At 36.9% G+C, this 16,071-nt stretch overlaps 1 protein-coding gene across 2 annotated transcripts in view; it reads right to left on the bottom strand.

Annotated features, from left to right (window-relative positions):
- Nucleotides 1-16,071, bottom strand: part of LOC105471361 (coiled-coil-helix-coiled-coil-helix domain containing 3) — a 295,451-nt gene that overhangs the window by 87,592 nt on the left and 191,788 nt on the right. The window contains exons 5-6 of one of the 2 annotated variants that reach the window (XM_011723814.2): nucleotides 14,446-14,460; nucleotides 13,157-13,240 (exon numbers count right to left, since the gene is read on the bottom strand). In XM_011723814.2, the coding sequence (XP_011722116.2) occupies nucleotides 13,157-13,240; nucleotides 14,446-14,460 (99 nt within the window). The remainder of the gene's footprint in view (nucleotides 1-13,156; nucleotides 13,241-14,445; nucleotides 14,461-16,071) is intronic. The other variant, XM_011723815.2, reaches the window with a different exon arrangement.

The raw sequence follows: 16,071 nt of genomic DNA, 5'->3' as shown, positions 1-16,071 counted from the left end.
CCACCTCCACCAAAAATCTTTTTAAAGAGGGAGAGGGCTGGATGCAGTGGCTCATGGCTGTAATCTTAGCACTTAGGGAGGCCGAGGCAGGTAGATCACTTGAGGTCAGCTCAATACCAGCCTGGCCGACAGGGTGAAACCCCATCTCTACAAATTAGCCAGTCATGGTGGTACACGCTTGTAATCCCAGCTACTCGGGAGGCTGAGGCAGCAGAATCCTGAACTCAGGAGGTGGAGGTTGCAGTGAGCCGAGATCGTACCACTGCACTCCAGCCTGGGTGACAGAGCCAGACCCCGTCTCAAAAAAATAATAATAATTAAAAAAAAAAAAAACTATAGAGGAGGAGGATGGAAAGGGGAGTGGAACTACATGGGACCGAAAGTGAAAATTTAAGAGTCCACCACTGGTGACACAGAAGGAGAGGCCGTTGGTGAGCAGGAAGACAGAGGCCTGGGTGTACCAGCTAGGAATCCTGGGTCAAGTTACTCAATGTCTTTCAGCCTCAACAAATCAATTGGTTGCCTGGTGAAGAAATACCTTCCCCTAATGGTTTGTTCTAGGGACAGAGTACAGTATTATGTTAACTCATTTCAAGCACTGCCTAGCTTATAATAATCCCTCAATAAATGGTGAATTTTCTTTTTTTTTTTTTGAGACGGAGTCTCGCTGTGTCACCCAGGCTGGAGTACAGTGGCGTGATCTTGGCTCACTGAAACCTTTGCCTCCCAGGTTCAAGTGATTCTCCTGCCTCAGCCTCCCAAATAGCTGGGACTACAGGCACGTGCCGATGGTGGATTTTAATGATGATGGTGATGGTACTGACACTAATATTCTTTCCCAACAATCTTGGAACAAGGATGTACACAATGCACAGTACTCATGGGCACTCTGTCACTCAAAACCAGGTTTTGGGATAATATATGAAGTTGGGTATTCTACTTAGGTTAAGGATTGTGGATAAAATTGATATCATCATCATCATCATTATTCACCCTCTCTCCAGTCATGTAAAAGTAATGGATAAGAATATCACTTAGACAATAATTTGATTTATTTCAAGTTTGCTTGAGGAGTAGTAATTACACTGATGTTTAATTTTACATAAATAAGATATGCTGTTGCATTAACAGCAGAAATTATCATGACTGGAGCAAAAGGACCTTCACCTAAATCTCAGAAAACCTGCAGAATAAGGTCTAACTGGAGACAAGCTGCCCACTAAGCAACCTGGAAGATGCATCTCTAGGTTACATGGCCATGTTTGACCTGCTGAAAATGCCTTCATTGTTCATTCAACAAATATTTACCAAGCACCTGCTAAGTGCCAAGCACTGGTCTAGGTACTAGGGATACAGCAGGGAACAGACAAGGTCCCTGCTTTTATAGACTTTATGCAAACACTACAAGTCACAAGGGGACAGTGTGGTGATTGTGCCATTCTCTCTGAACTCCAGTTCCAAACGTTTTCTGAACACAAATTAAATTACAGAGCATGTGATTACTGACCATCACCAAACTTATTCTCCAGATACAAAAGCGCACTTTCTACCCTATGTAAGTAAACCTTACCGCTTCCTCACAAAATAATAGCAAGTCCTATAGATTCTTTCTAGAGGGTCACAGAAACCTTGAGGCTGTGATGGAACAGAAGATGTTGATCTCTTTCACATGCTCCTTCAGCACCATATCTTGGCAACCCTTGCGGGAAGATTTGTAAAGATCCACCGGGGTAATTTATCCAATTTAATTACCTTCTTACTTCATTTCATAAAAGGGAAGAATATTCTGGTTTAGACCTTCCCTTGGTGGCATTCTGTTGAAACCTGTGCCTGGTTCTTCAGGCAAGTATGTACAACTCTTGGGTTAACGGGTACAGTGCTGAGTCTTGACATGGGAAGATCAAGGAGAAACCCCACTACCCACTGCTCCCAATTCTGAGGAGGCTGGAATAACGCAAGATTGAGTCAATGGACACCCAAATACAAAATGAGATACCTACTATGGGCTACAGTTTCTCAAAGACTCTTGGAGAGGATGAGGATGAGGAAGAGAATTCAGAGTGAGAAAGAACACCCCACCCCAGCGCACTGTACCTTTAGGACCCTGAGACAGCCTCTTCTCACCGGCCTATGCTTCTGGCACACAGTGCAAAGGGCGGCAATCCCAGGGTACTTTCAGGTCCTCAGATGCCCTCAGATTAGGAATTCCATCAGTGAAATTCTATGGCTACTATACCTTTACATCTCAGGATGCAAGCTAAGAAGGACTAAAAAAATGTAGGTACTAGCATTATTTAGGGCACAGAAATCTCAGGTGATAAACTGGGATAAATTCACAGATATATCTCAGAAGAACGATTCCATGGTTCGGGTATAATGCTGAAACATATTATGCAGTATCCTCATCCTGGAGGCTATAAGTGTACATAACTTTTGAGGGGGCCTCTAAAAAAGAAATCTGTTCAGCTTCGTGAAACCTAACATTCCTCAAAATTATTTGGCTATGGAACCCACCCCATTTCTGGACAAACACATCAATTTTTAAAAATTTATCCAAGGCTTAATATGTGCCAGCCACTATCACAGTGATCAAAGGGGAATGAGTTCTGGTCTTCAAAGGAATTACCTATTTAATGTTTATTTTCAGAAAGAACTACTTGAGGCAACCAATGTATTGGGGTCTTTATCTGATAATTTAACCTGATGGATCTCTCCAACCTACTAACTTTCCCTCCAAATCCCACGATCTTTAGATCTGGAAGGGACAAAGGCAGTACAAAGGTAGTGTTCTTCACAAAACACAGCCTCCATGGGCCCATTGCACCATTGTGTCAACTGAAAGCTCTGTGCCAGATACCAATGGGCTTTTGTGCCATTTGTATGCATCATTTTATCTTTGAATAGGGCCTGGCTCACTGTAGGAGATTAATAAATGTGTTTTTGAATGAGCGGTGAACGCCAAGGACTCCCTCTAGCTCCCAAAATTCTGATAAGAATGAACAAAGTTAAAATCCTATCTTAGTCTACACAGACAAATTGGATTTGGGTTCCCTTCATTAAATGCTGACCTTACTGTGCAAACCTGCTTTATATGCCAAATTCAGATGTGGGCACTTCTTATTTGATGATGTTATGAGCTAATATTATTTGCAAACATTTTAATGACCAAATATATCTTTTTAACTGAAGCTAATGTGTTGAAACGTAATCCCTTACAGAGGCACAGCTGTCTCATGGTCTGAACATAAAACTGGGATTGAAGAGCACTTTCTAACACAAGCATTGCAATTTCCTTTAAAAAATTTAATATTCATGTACTTTAATTTTTCAGTCAGTAAAATAGGGAAATATGCATTGGCTGGTCTGCCTAAATGAAGTACATTTGAAATGTATAAATAAACAAGATATCAAGAAGCACAATCACTAACTTTGAAATTGGTTGTGAAGGAAATTCAAAGGATTTAGTCAATTTCAATCTCATACGCAGGAAACATAATGATTTCCTGGCTGTAATATTCTTATCAATAGAAAGAAAGAAGCTCAAAGAAAGTAAAGTGAGGCCGGGCGCGGTGGCTCACGCCTGTAATCCCAGCACTTTGGGAGGCCGAGGCGGGCGGATCACAAGGTCAGGAGATCGAGACCACGGTGAAACCCCGTCTCTACTAAAAATACAAAAAAAAAAAAATTAGCCGGGCGCGGTTGTGGGCGCCTGTAGTCCCAGCTACTCGGGAGGCTGAGGCAGGAGAATGGCGTGAACCCGGGAGGCGGAGCTTGCAGTGAGCCGAGATCGCGCCACTGCACTCCAGCCTGGGCGACAGAGCGAGACTCCGTCTCAAAAAAAAAAAAAAAAAAGAAAGTAAAGTGAGTAAATAATTGTTTTTCAAATAAAACAGCCTGCTGAGCCTTCCCAAAATGTACAGAATCTTTAAAAGTGGAATTAATTTTCCCTGGATTTCACAATGCTTTATTTCTCACCTTGTCTTTACACAGTCAAGTGGCATATCATTTTTTAAAACCATCAGGGTAAACAGATTCTAATTATTTTATTGTGTAGCCTTTCAAAAGGTAAAGGAAATGTGGAGAGTTGAGAAACTATGCAACCATATTGTTGGCGTCTCAGCACTTATGATCATTACAAGCACTCACAAAAAAGCAATGCTGGGCTTTAAAGCTGAACTGTATATTATCTCTTTCTCAGAGCCCTGGGGCTATCACTGCAAAGCACAGTAGTCCATTCTCAGCTCTGAATAAAGAAAAGGAAGAGATCATTAAATTATAATTTCCATGCACAATTGGTACAAGTATTTCCTACCAACAGGATTAATATGAAAGCAAGATCCCAGAATAAAGCTGCTCAGCAGAGAGGATGGCAGTTTAGTATCTTGTAAATTTGATTTCACTGAAAGCCCTGACACATCATAATAGTGAAATCCTATTTACTGTAGCAAGCAGGATGGATAATGCTATTTAATACCGCTGTACTGTGTGCCATCAACTCACAGCTTTGTACTCTATGTTCTCATCTTACCTTAAGGTTAATACTTCTTGACAGCCTACATGGTAAATAGAGCCCCAAATTAAGTGCTGATCCCATGATTTGCAAATCTTTCCTCTAAAGTTAGACATAGAAAAACAGTCTCCGGTTAAGGGGATCATTTTACCTGGATGCACTTTTAACAGCTCACCCTAGAAAAAAAGTAAGTCTCATATCCCTAAAGCCAAATTTAAAAAGCAGCTCAAGGTTACCTAAACCATATTTCCAATTCGAATTTCAGAGAGGTTAACAGAAAAGCCAATGCATTTTGAGGATTTGTTGAATAATGAATTAAGGATAAGACCGTCATATCTACTATACTGTATTGATTTTTTTCCCCAGAGCACAAACTAGGAGGAAAAAAAAATCTTGCTTGCTACTTTTGGAATATCTGCAATAATAAACTTCCTTTAGGAAAGCAGGGGAAGAGTGTAAAATAGTTCCATCTTTGCACCTAAGTTATAAATGTGTCAATTATGTTAACAAAAGATATATTGATACCGGGTCTTATTAATTTTTCTACCGAACAATTAACATCTAAGTGCATTTACTTAAACTATCATTACTTGTTGATGACAAAAAATTGAGAGTAACTCAATGTACACAATCCAAGCCACTTTAATAAAACCTCTGTTGCTTATGACATTACAATTAAAAGTGGTATTAGCTTCTACTAACTTCAACATCCAAACCTGTGGACTATAGAACCTCATCTCTTGTTTCTGTAGCTCTCAGTAACTACAGAAACCACAGGGAACCTGCCCTGATCTCCACATGAATGAGGAAGCCAGAACAAAATTTCCCAGTGTCAAAGGAATAGTACATCTCTCTAGGTTGACAAGTGCAAACTAGTATAACCTACGTAGGCATATCTACCAGGAAGTTACATTTTTAACTATTGTGTTAAATTTACTCTATCACATGGCAGGGCCAAAATGAGTTATCCACATGACCTAAAATCATTGGCAACTGTTTCGAAAGCACGTCCCGGGGGGAAATGTCAAACAGTTTCTTAATCCCACAAACCAAGTTTAAGTAATCTATCTCCAAAAAAGGATTGTTTATCTTTTAGTATCTCAGATGTCAGTAGTCTAATTGTGAATCCATCCTGTATTATTCCCTTGAAAAGGCTGATCCAGCTTCACTCACTGAAATATTTTACAATGATAGACTTCATCTGGTAGTAAAAAAACATAATAATTTCTTCCTGTAAGAAGCACACTGGGCTGACAATAACCTGTTCTACTGTCATTTCTCGTTATTATCATTGTTGGCATTATTTTTTCCCCAAGCTTCACACAGAGGAGCACAGAAGCAAAGGTACTAATTGAGAAAGAAGAAGTCACGCAATCAAAAGCCAATTAATCACACAGATGAGCCCAACACTTTATGATGCAATAAAAGACATGTCATCTGCCATAAGTGAGAGACTTAAAAATTGCTCATTTGATGTAAGCATGACCTTAGAATTTAATTAGCAACTCTCTCCACAGGTGACAAACTAGTAATATACTTCTCTTCTTAGTGGCAATTTATTTTTCACCATTCTCTTTGTATTATTCTCTTTTGCTCAGCTTATGTAATTCTCTCCCCATCTTAATTCAGTGGGATTTCCTGCAGTCTGTATGCAAATTGCTGCTGAAATCCAGAGGTGTCTGAAAACTGAAAACAATCCATGCCATGCTGGCATTTATGATTCACCAGATAAGGGATACAGGGGTGTCTAAGACAAAGTTTCTGCCTTTGTGGAACTTCTACTGGATGACTGGGAAGGCAGTCATGAACAAGTTAACAAGTAATGAGTAAACTAATTATAGATCTGGAAGGGTGCTTTCAAATAAATAAATAAATAGGTTGATATGACCGAGACAGGGTTCAGAAGTCTAGTTTCTGATAGTCATTAGGAAAACCTAAAACTTGTAAGGGAGTCAGAGACAGCTATTTAGAGGTGGGAAAGAACATCCCAGGGAACAACAAAGGCAAAGATCCTGACATGGGAGAGAATTTTGAAGGATGATATACACTTAGCAGATCTTCAATATAGTAAGCATATGATGAATAAAGATAATATGTTTATAGACAAGGAGGCGTCTATTGGACTATATGCCATGGAAAACTAGCCTAATAAAATAAGTCTTCCATTTTTTTACATACAGCACATAGAACAATATTTTAAGCGACCAATCTTACAAACATATCTTCATATTTAGGAATGCAAATAAATTGTAAATGCAGTGGGGGAGGTACAGAGAGGAGTTCTCAAAGCAAAAATGCATGCCACATCACTGGGTTATTCAACACTGTATTATACCTAACTAAACTTTCTGATTTCCCTCAGCTCCTCAAGCCAAGAGGGCTTCAGGCTGAGCCAAACCCCATCATTCTCAGGAAAGCCAAGAGCGAAGTGGATTCCATTGAGCAAATCAATTCAAATTCATAATTGAGAAGTTATGCATGCAGAACACATTATCGAACAGCTCAAGTCTTCAACATGTCCTGGGGAGACAAGGCCCTTCATCCTGGAAGACCCCTGGGAGACTGTGGGTTCTGCCCTCTCTGACACGATCACCATGGTCCCTCCCCTCACTTCCCTCCCACAGGACCAACAGACTCCTGAAAAATACACATTCTCCTGAAGAACACGCAACGATCCAGACTCCGATGAAATAACTATCAAAACATTTTGTCAAAAGTTAAAAAAAAAAAAAGTTTGCTTTCTTTCCAGAAGATGGAAAGAGATGAAAAGATGGAAAGCAGTATTACCAAAGTATGAGCAAGTGAATGAAGACTCAAGAAGAAACTTTTAAACTACTTTAATGACTACAAATTTCTTATTTCACCGTGAAAGAAGCACTAGATATTAAAATAACTCTTAGGGGTATCATGCTGTAATTGCTAGGTAATAAGACCTTATTCATTCCTTGTTGGTCAAATTTTCCCAGGAAATGCCAAATTCCGGGGAGAAAATTATTCATTTTTGAATGCTTAACACTTTTAAGTTATGAGTAGAATTAATCAAATTATAACGTCAGGACCTAAAAAGTTGTATTAGAAACTGGAAAGAGCTAACTTGAATGACCCAAGAACTAACACTACAATCAGAGGATTTACATACAGAATGAACATCTTCAACTTAGTACTAGACAGCAGCTAAATGCTTAAGCATGGAACATGGCTCAAATCCAGATCTATCATATTTTGGCTGTATGTTCTTAGGTGAATTACTTTAAGCCTTCACCTAAGCAATAGGGTGCACAGCCACACAGGGCTGTTGGTGAGTATAAAATGAGACAATCCATGCAAAGTGCCAATCACAATGTAAATGCTCAATAAATGTTATCATCAGCTATGTTAATGAGGATGCTATAAACAATAACAAAGTATTCAAAGTTAAACTTGACTTTCTCCCAGGATAGAATTAAATTATGAATTTAAATGGTTAGTGAAAAAGATATTAAAACATTTGTGTGTATTTTAAAACCATACACTAATTGCATAAACACGACTTCATAGCATAAGCTTAGAAAATCTAGAATTCATTGACTGTGCTACTTGTAGAAAATACAGAAATATGCAAGTTATGGAACCTCAAAAACCAAAGAAAAACACAGAAAATACAGAAATAAGAAAATGAGCTCTCTGTTCCCAGGACTGTACAAGATAAACACACACAACTAATCACAAATATTATAAACAAAATGTGGCTATCGTAAAGAGGTATAAAGCACTATGGACATATTCGTCAATTATACAACAAACAAAAATAAAGTTGGGAAAAAAATTAAAAATAAAGTTGGGAAGACAAAAAACAAACAGAATTCCTTGAGAGACTTGGAGACTACTTCTTAGAAACACTTAAGAACCTTCTCGTTGAAAGCTGTTCTCAGCTTCCTCTCATCAAATCACCAACCAGGAATTAACACTATCTATGTCTCTTATACTAATACTCAGGAATTAATACTCTCTAAGTATCTTTCAATTAGGCAAAACGCCTGAATGTGATATCTCTAATGTTCACAGAGATGCCACTGATAACTTAGCAACATTTGGCTATGAAATAAGGACTTAAAAAATCTTTTCAAATGGCTTTGACCTTCTCTCTCAGTAAAGTGTCGCTGCTTTTGAAAACTGGTTCTAAAGAGGGTGAAATCAGCGTCCAGTTAAATTACACTTATTACTCCTAACAAGTTAGTGAAAGAAGAAAATTATCTCAGACTCCTGGGTGCAGTGGCCAATATAAATACCTGGGTGGAGGGGGTTCCATTCACACGTGGGAATTATCTAATTAACATAGTTTATTAAAATAGATCCAAGAAGCAAATCAAGCTGTATTACAGAACTAAATGTACTTCACATGTTTAGTGCACTTTGATTCATACTCTCAAAAGAAATTTGCATCAAGCCAATAAAAATGAATAGTTCAAGTCATCAAAAAGTGATAACGTGTACAATTGCTGTGTTAATCTAGTTGCTGTGCAGATGGTAAGGTTATCTTAGGAATCTCCCTCAGAATGATTCTGCAAAAGACTCATTGATGCTACACCCCTCTCCATTAATGATACACAATCTGGTATCTACTTTATAGTTTCATCACTTCATTTGGTTAAAAGAGGAAAGATATATGCTTATGTCCACTTTTAAACCACAGGCAACCTGGATTTCCTAGTAAGTTAGATGATTCTGCAAGTTATATTAATACTAGAATCATTATTTCTTACAATACGAATTAATGGATTCAGCATTTTTACACTGTCTAATACAAAAGTGTATGCAGAATTCCTAATACAAACAGTTAGACATTGTAATTTTCACTGCCATCGTAATACAAAAGAAAATCCCTTTACAATCTTTTGTATTATGCCTAGAAAATGCTTCATCATTAGAGACCTAAATGTCTCCCACATATTCCTGGAGGAAATCCAAAGTGACAAAATTCAACTTGGGTACTTTGAGAATGACAGTGACAAACAAAAACAGGACTGTACAGAAATGGGCAAAAGACACAAGGAAGTTGAATGATATTAATTTTATGATTATCATTATCTTACACACAATGGAAAGTAAGCAGATATTCTTTCATGGCAACAGCTGATATTTGTTAAGCTCTTTCCAGCTTTCAAGGGGCTTGTACACACTCATCTGATCTACCTCCCATCACCATGAAGATGAGCAAGGAACAGAGTATATCCCCATTTTGCAGATAAAGAACCAGACACCACAAGATGACAAAAGCATGCCTTCTGACTCCTTGTCTAACATTCTTTCTATCACATATTACTTACTGTGGAGTTATTAAGTAACAGTAGTGTGTATGTTCCACCTTAGCATTCTAAGCTTACTGGTGCGTCTCAGATTTCAGTTTCAACTGCAGGCTAACTACTTTCCAGCCTGATCTTCAAAAAGGAAAACAATATATTCTGCGTATATATAATTTGATTTTATCATATCGTGTCTATCTAATCTTCTACCACTTGTTCTACTTCATGCCAAAATGCCTAACAGTTTATTTGTTGAGAAGTTGTTGAGCAGGTAAGTTCAATCTGCGAGAAATAAATCCTCTCAGACACTTGTACCAATCAAATTGGTGAGTCTATGAGAAATGGGAGAATATTTGTCAGTGCCTTTTCTTGAACCTGACAATAATTAAAGTCAAGTTTATAAGGTACCTAACATAGTAAAACCTGACGGCAAAGAAAACTGTCATTGGGTGAGGAAAAGCAGGTGCCAGGTGCATCATCTCAAAAACTTTCACTTGCACTCATTTAACGTTTACTAACTCTGATATAGTTTGGCTCTGTGTCCCCACCCAAATCTCATCTCGAATTGTAATGCCCACATGCTGAGGTAAGGACCTGGTGGGAGGTAACTGGATCATGGGTGTGGTTTCCCCAGGCCGTTCTTGTGGAAAGTGAGAGAGTTCTCAGATCTGATGGTTTAAAAGTAGTTTCCCCTGCATATGCTCTCTCTCCTGCCACTGTGTGAAAAAGGTGCCTGCTTCCCTTTCACCTTCTGCCATAATTGTAAGTTTCCTGAGGCCTCCCTAGCCACGGAGAACTGTGAGTCAATTAAACTTCTTCCCTTCATAAATTACCCAGTCTCAAACAGCTCATTATAGCAGTGAGAAAACAGACTAACACAAACTCTAAGCCATGTACAATGCTCTAGGTATAGAAGTAAAACAATTAGTGGGTGAATGGTTACTCTGTGCTACACACTATTACAGGTGCTTTTTGAGTATTGGCTCATTTAACAAATTAGTGAGGTAAGCACTATTAAATCATCACTTAATATATGAAACAACTGAGAGGTAAAATAAGATGCTCCACATTACACAGCAGGGAAATGCCAGGTCAGAAATCTGAATCCAAGGCATCTGACATCAGAGGCTTGTGCTCTAAATCCGAGTTCTGCCCACTACAACCAGGGGGCCAAATCAGGCCCAGTCCCTGTTTTTGGTTTTACATTTTTAAATGGTTGAAAAAAAATTTAAGCAAAATTTTGTGATGTGTGAAAACCATACGAACTTCATACTTTAGGGTCCCTCAATTAGAACAGAGCCACACTCATTCATTTACAGTTGGCTTTCTCTGATTCCACATTACAAAGGCAGAGTTGGGTAGCTGCACAGAGATCAAATGTGGTGTGCAAAGCCTAAAATATTTACTATCTGGCCCTTTACAGAAAAAATTCCTGACATTCTCCAAACCATTCAATTTTATGCCTATTCAACATCTCTACTTCAATGTCTGAAGTGTCCCAAGCTTAACATATCCGTAATGAAACTCCTGATTTCCTCTACCACCAACATCCCAATCCATATCTTAAGAATTTTCCCCGGTGGAAAAAACCTTCTAGTTATAAAAGCCATAAACCTAGAGTTTGAGTCTTTTCTTTCTTCACTCATGTTCAAAGCCATCAGCAAATCTGGTCAGCTCTACCTTTAAAATACTGAACCACATTTCATTACTTCCCCTGCCGGCACTCAGACCCACACCAGTCATCCCTTTTCCGAATTACTGCCATATTTCTTACTAATTCTCTGTTGCTTCAACTCTTGCCTAAGACAGCATCCAGAGGGCTTGTCTGTTCCCAAATCCCCAGCCTTCCCAAACACGCCAAGTTCACGCCTGCTTCATGGTTTTGGCAATGGTTTGCTTCCCTATTACCATAGGCCTCTTCCCAAATGTCACCTCAACAGAGAGATCTTCCCTCTCTACCCAACTCCATGCCTAAACCCCAGCCCTGGGATTTTTCCCATTTTAGTCCTCTCGAAATTATCATAACCTGCCATACAATATGTATTCTGGTTTTAAATTGAATTTAAGCTCCAGGAAGATAGATGTTTACCTCATTTTCTTCACTAGTACAAAGCTGCTGGCACAAGACCAGGGCCAAACATATATTAGGTGCTTAAGTAAATATCTGCTAAATGAATGAGAAAATGCTCTCTACATTCAAGAGGTACTCAGTTCGGTAACATACGGAGACAGCAAACACATTTAACATGCACATAACTGTACTGAGTGAGGGTTAATATTGTATTTCTTATTTTTTCCTATTTTCTTATCAAATAACATTTTCAACAAATAAAATTTTGAGAGTTTCATTCAAAAGAAAAAGAGAGCTCACTCTGCAACCTCATGGTCTATTAATCTAGATAACCAATTAATCTAAATAACCAACCTACTTTATTGAAGAGGGCACTGATAAGGTGCTCAAACTCTCATTCTTAAACTCACTGCCTTCTTTTGTCCATCTCTGTCCAATGCTAGACCCATGCTGACTTGACACCCTATCGCTTTTTCCTTCTCCTAACTCATGTTTAACTTCTACTATTCAGCTCCTATCCACCTCTCCTGAAGGAGACATGCATTTCTTAACTACAAATGCAGTGAAACTGAGTTTTCAGAAAGAAGATATACCCTGCCAGGCGCCAGTGGCTTATGCCTGTAATCCCAGCACTTTGGGAGGCTGAGGCAGGCAGATCACTTGAGGCCAGGAGTTCGAGACCAGCATGGCCAACATGGTGAAACCCTATCTCTAATAAAAATACAAAACTTAGCCAGGCATGGTGGTGCACGCCTGTAATCCCAGCTCTCAGGAGGCTAAGGCATGAGAACCGCTTGAACCCGGTAGGCAGAGGTTGCAGCGAACCAAGATCACACCACTGCACTCCAGTCTAGGTGATAGAGTGAGATTCCATCTCAAAAAGAAAATAGCAAAAAAATAAAAGATAAAAGAAAATAAATATATCCTTTAAAACGCTACCATTTTTAAGAGTGTACTAAAGTTTAGTCAACGTTTGGGGGAGATAAGAGTAGCAGTGTACTGTGTGACCTGGAGGCAATGTAGATTCTAAACATATAAAAAAGTATTTGCATTTGGTAGGTCCCAAAGTGGTAAAATGCATCAGTGAACAAATAATGCAACCATTCCAAAGTGACCAAAGAAAAAATGACATTGTTACAGAGGATGAACTACCTACCTGCCTGCTTTGCTTCTTCACTTCCTGGTCATTTTACAACCAGGAAAAGCAGTTAAGTTCTAATTAATTAATTTTTAAATAAATATACAAGAAAGCAGCAGATGTGGTAATAGAATCAATGACAAAAATAGTCATACCCTCTCCTCCAGTCTAGCCAGCTGTTCTTTGTAGAATGCATCCTGCTTCTTTAGCACTCGGTCTTTCTCTTCCAGCTGCCTAGCCTAAAAAAAGAAATGAGGAATATACTATATCAAGAAAAAGCAGCAACAGCAAAGCAAAAGTCAAGAATAAATTGCATTAGAAATAAGAATACAAATCTGAAGATTCTTGCAATCTATTAGGTCTCTGCCACAGAAAAACATTAAGATGATGATTGCTGTATTTAAATGTAAAGAATAAGTCCGCATTGTATTTTTCACTGTAACAGCTGTGTCCTATTTTGTCCAGATATATTTGGAAATGTCAGAATACAGCACAAAACAGACTCTTATTTAACTTGCCTATCGAAGAGTAATTTCAAGGATTAATATTTTGTACAACAAAACTTTAATTTTATCCTGGGCATAAGATACATGGCTCTTAACCTTTTTTGAACAAAAAAGTAATGCCTAAATAACATTTTGCACATAAATCTTGTTTAAGAACAGTTAATTACCTGCAAATAAATACATACATTGTTCTATTTCCCTTTATGTAAAGAATTAATTGTTATGGAAGAACGGAAACAAAAACTACTATATTTATTTATTTCAATAATTCAAAATAATAATAATAAATAACAATAATTTAAAGTAATTTAAAAAACTTTAGTTATTGCATTTTCAATTCATAAGATTTTTTAAAATAAAATCAAAACAAGTAAAATATTTTTGGTTCTTTAAAAAATGATGAAGATGGCTACTTATGGATATTTTTCAAGATTTGTGTAAAAAAAATGTATTTCTTAAATTAAGGTTGGTATCTTGAATATTGTGTTTACTTGGCCTTTATCTCTGAGGGATGAGACTTTCCTATATCACTCTGAGTTAGATTTTGTTTTCAACATATTTTTTGCTCAGTGAATGATGAATATATGCCTGACTACAACTTATAAGAAAGTGTGTGTGTGTATATATGTATCTATATATATTATATACAGATATATAGGTATATATGTGCGTGTATCTTTTAATTTATATAAACAAAGTATATATATTACTTTTAATATGTAAAGTGTGTATATATATATTTTTTAATTGTATGCATCCAGCCATCCATTAACAAGTATATATTTAGGCATTCCCATCCTTGTGCTACTTTACCAAAATTCTTTCGTTAAATGACCAAGTATTGCCTATTTCAGATGTCAAGGTGCCTGTCTACTCAACTATCTGCTTAGTTTAGGTGAACTACTTGCACATTTATAGGTTGCTGTTTTGCTACTTACTTTGTCTTCAATATCCTGCGGCATGTTAAAAATAAAATAAACAGTTATTTAACAACGTAAGTACTGTTTTTTCCTAATTTCACACACACACAAAATCTGACGGATAATATTTAAAATGCAAGTCGAAGAAGGTAATGGGGAAAAAATAAAAAGGAAATACTTAACTTGAGACACATTTTAATGTCACTATACTGTTACAGTTTGAATAGAAGATTCAATAAAAAGTACATGCTGCTTGGAAGCATAAGAATAAATAAAAACAAATACAATGTTAAGATTAGATTAAAGTACACTCATATACAAGTATATAATCTATGGCTCCCTGGTACAGCACAGTAAAAATTTTATTAGACTGTTAGGAATATGAAACAAAAAGCAAACGAATTTCAAATCTAATATACATGACTACATAATCTAAAGAGAAAAGACCTCTCTAAATTCAACATAAAAACCCAAAATATAAATAAAGAAAATGAAAAAGAATAGACTCATAAGAAACTCCATAAAACAAAAGCACTATAAAATCCAAAGAAGCAGCAAGTAACAAAAAGAGGAAAAGAAATCCAACATATAACTGGGAGAGTTAACGTTATTAACGTACAGAGAACTTAAAAAAGAAAAGCCTCATCCCCCACTCCTCTCCCTGCCAAAAAAAAAAAAAAAAAAAAAAAGAAATATACACAAACAATATAAACTAGAAATTAACACACAAAAAAATATGAATAATAAACACATGAAAAAAATCCAACCCCACAGCAAATCAGATAGTACAAATTAAGGTAACACGGTGTCTAATATTATTCATTCACCAACTAACAAAAATGTAAAATAAAAATACTCAATATTGGCAAGGATATAAGAAAACAGGCTCTCCTATACACTGCTGGTCAGAATATAAATTGGTATACCCATTTTATAAATCAATCAGATAAAATTAACAACTCTTTAAAATGTACATATGCACTGAGACCTAAAAACACTACTTATGGTACTTTTCTTAAGTACTATATGCAAAGATGTTCATGATAGGGCTTTTTAGACTTCATTACAAGGCTGTTTAGAATTGCAGCGAAACAAAAACAAACCAATGGCTAAATGAAATATGTTCTCAAAGTATACCACGTAAAAAAGAAAAAAGCTATATAAACCAACAGGCAGTATAACCTCTTTTTTTGTAGGGAAGACGAAGAGAAAAAACAAAAACAAAAGACCCCCCAAAAAAAACAGAAGGATATTTTACAAAATGTCAACAGAGGTTACAGCAGAATGGTAAACTTATGGGTGGTATCTATTTTCTTATTTTTGCTTCTTCATATGTTCAGAATGAAAAACCAACATACTTAATAGTCAAGGGGCAAAAGGAAGAAATTTTTTAAGGTGAGGAAATGAATGGGTTTCTTGATTGTGGTGGTGGTTACATAATTATATGCACTTGTCAAAACTCATAGAATTGTATATCAGAAAGAATGAATTTAACTACATAAATTTTAAAAATGAATATAAATTAAGCATACTAAAATTTATAATAATAACTATAAATGTGTGAATGTGTGTATAAATCATTATTATCATTAATTTTCTTATGTGGCCAATTTGACTTCCAGGCATTCAATCCTAGCAAATATT

Source organism: Macaca nemestrina, chromosome 4 (genome assembly GCF_043159975.1).
Source record: "Macaca nemestrina isolate mMacNem1 chromosome 4, mMacNem.hap1, whole genome shotgun sequence".
In the NCBI taxonomy this organism is placed as follows: domain Eukaryota; kingdom Metazoa; phylum Chordata; class Mammalia; order Primates; family Cercopithecidae; genus Macaca; species Macaca nemestrina.
Note: the sequence above shows the minus strand (reverse complement) of the source record. Positions and strands in the feature narration are given on the sequence as shown.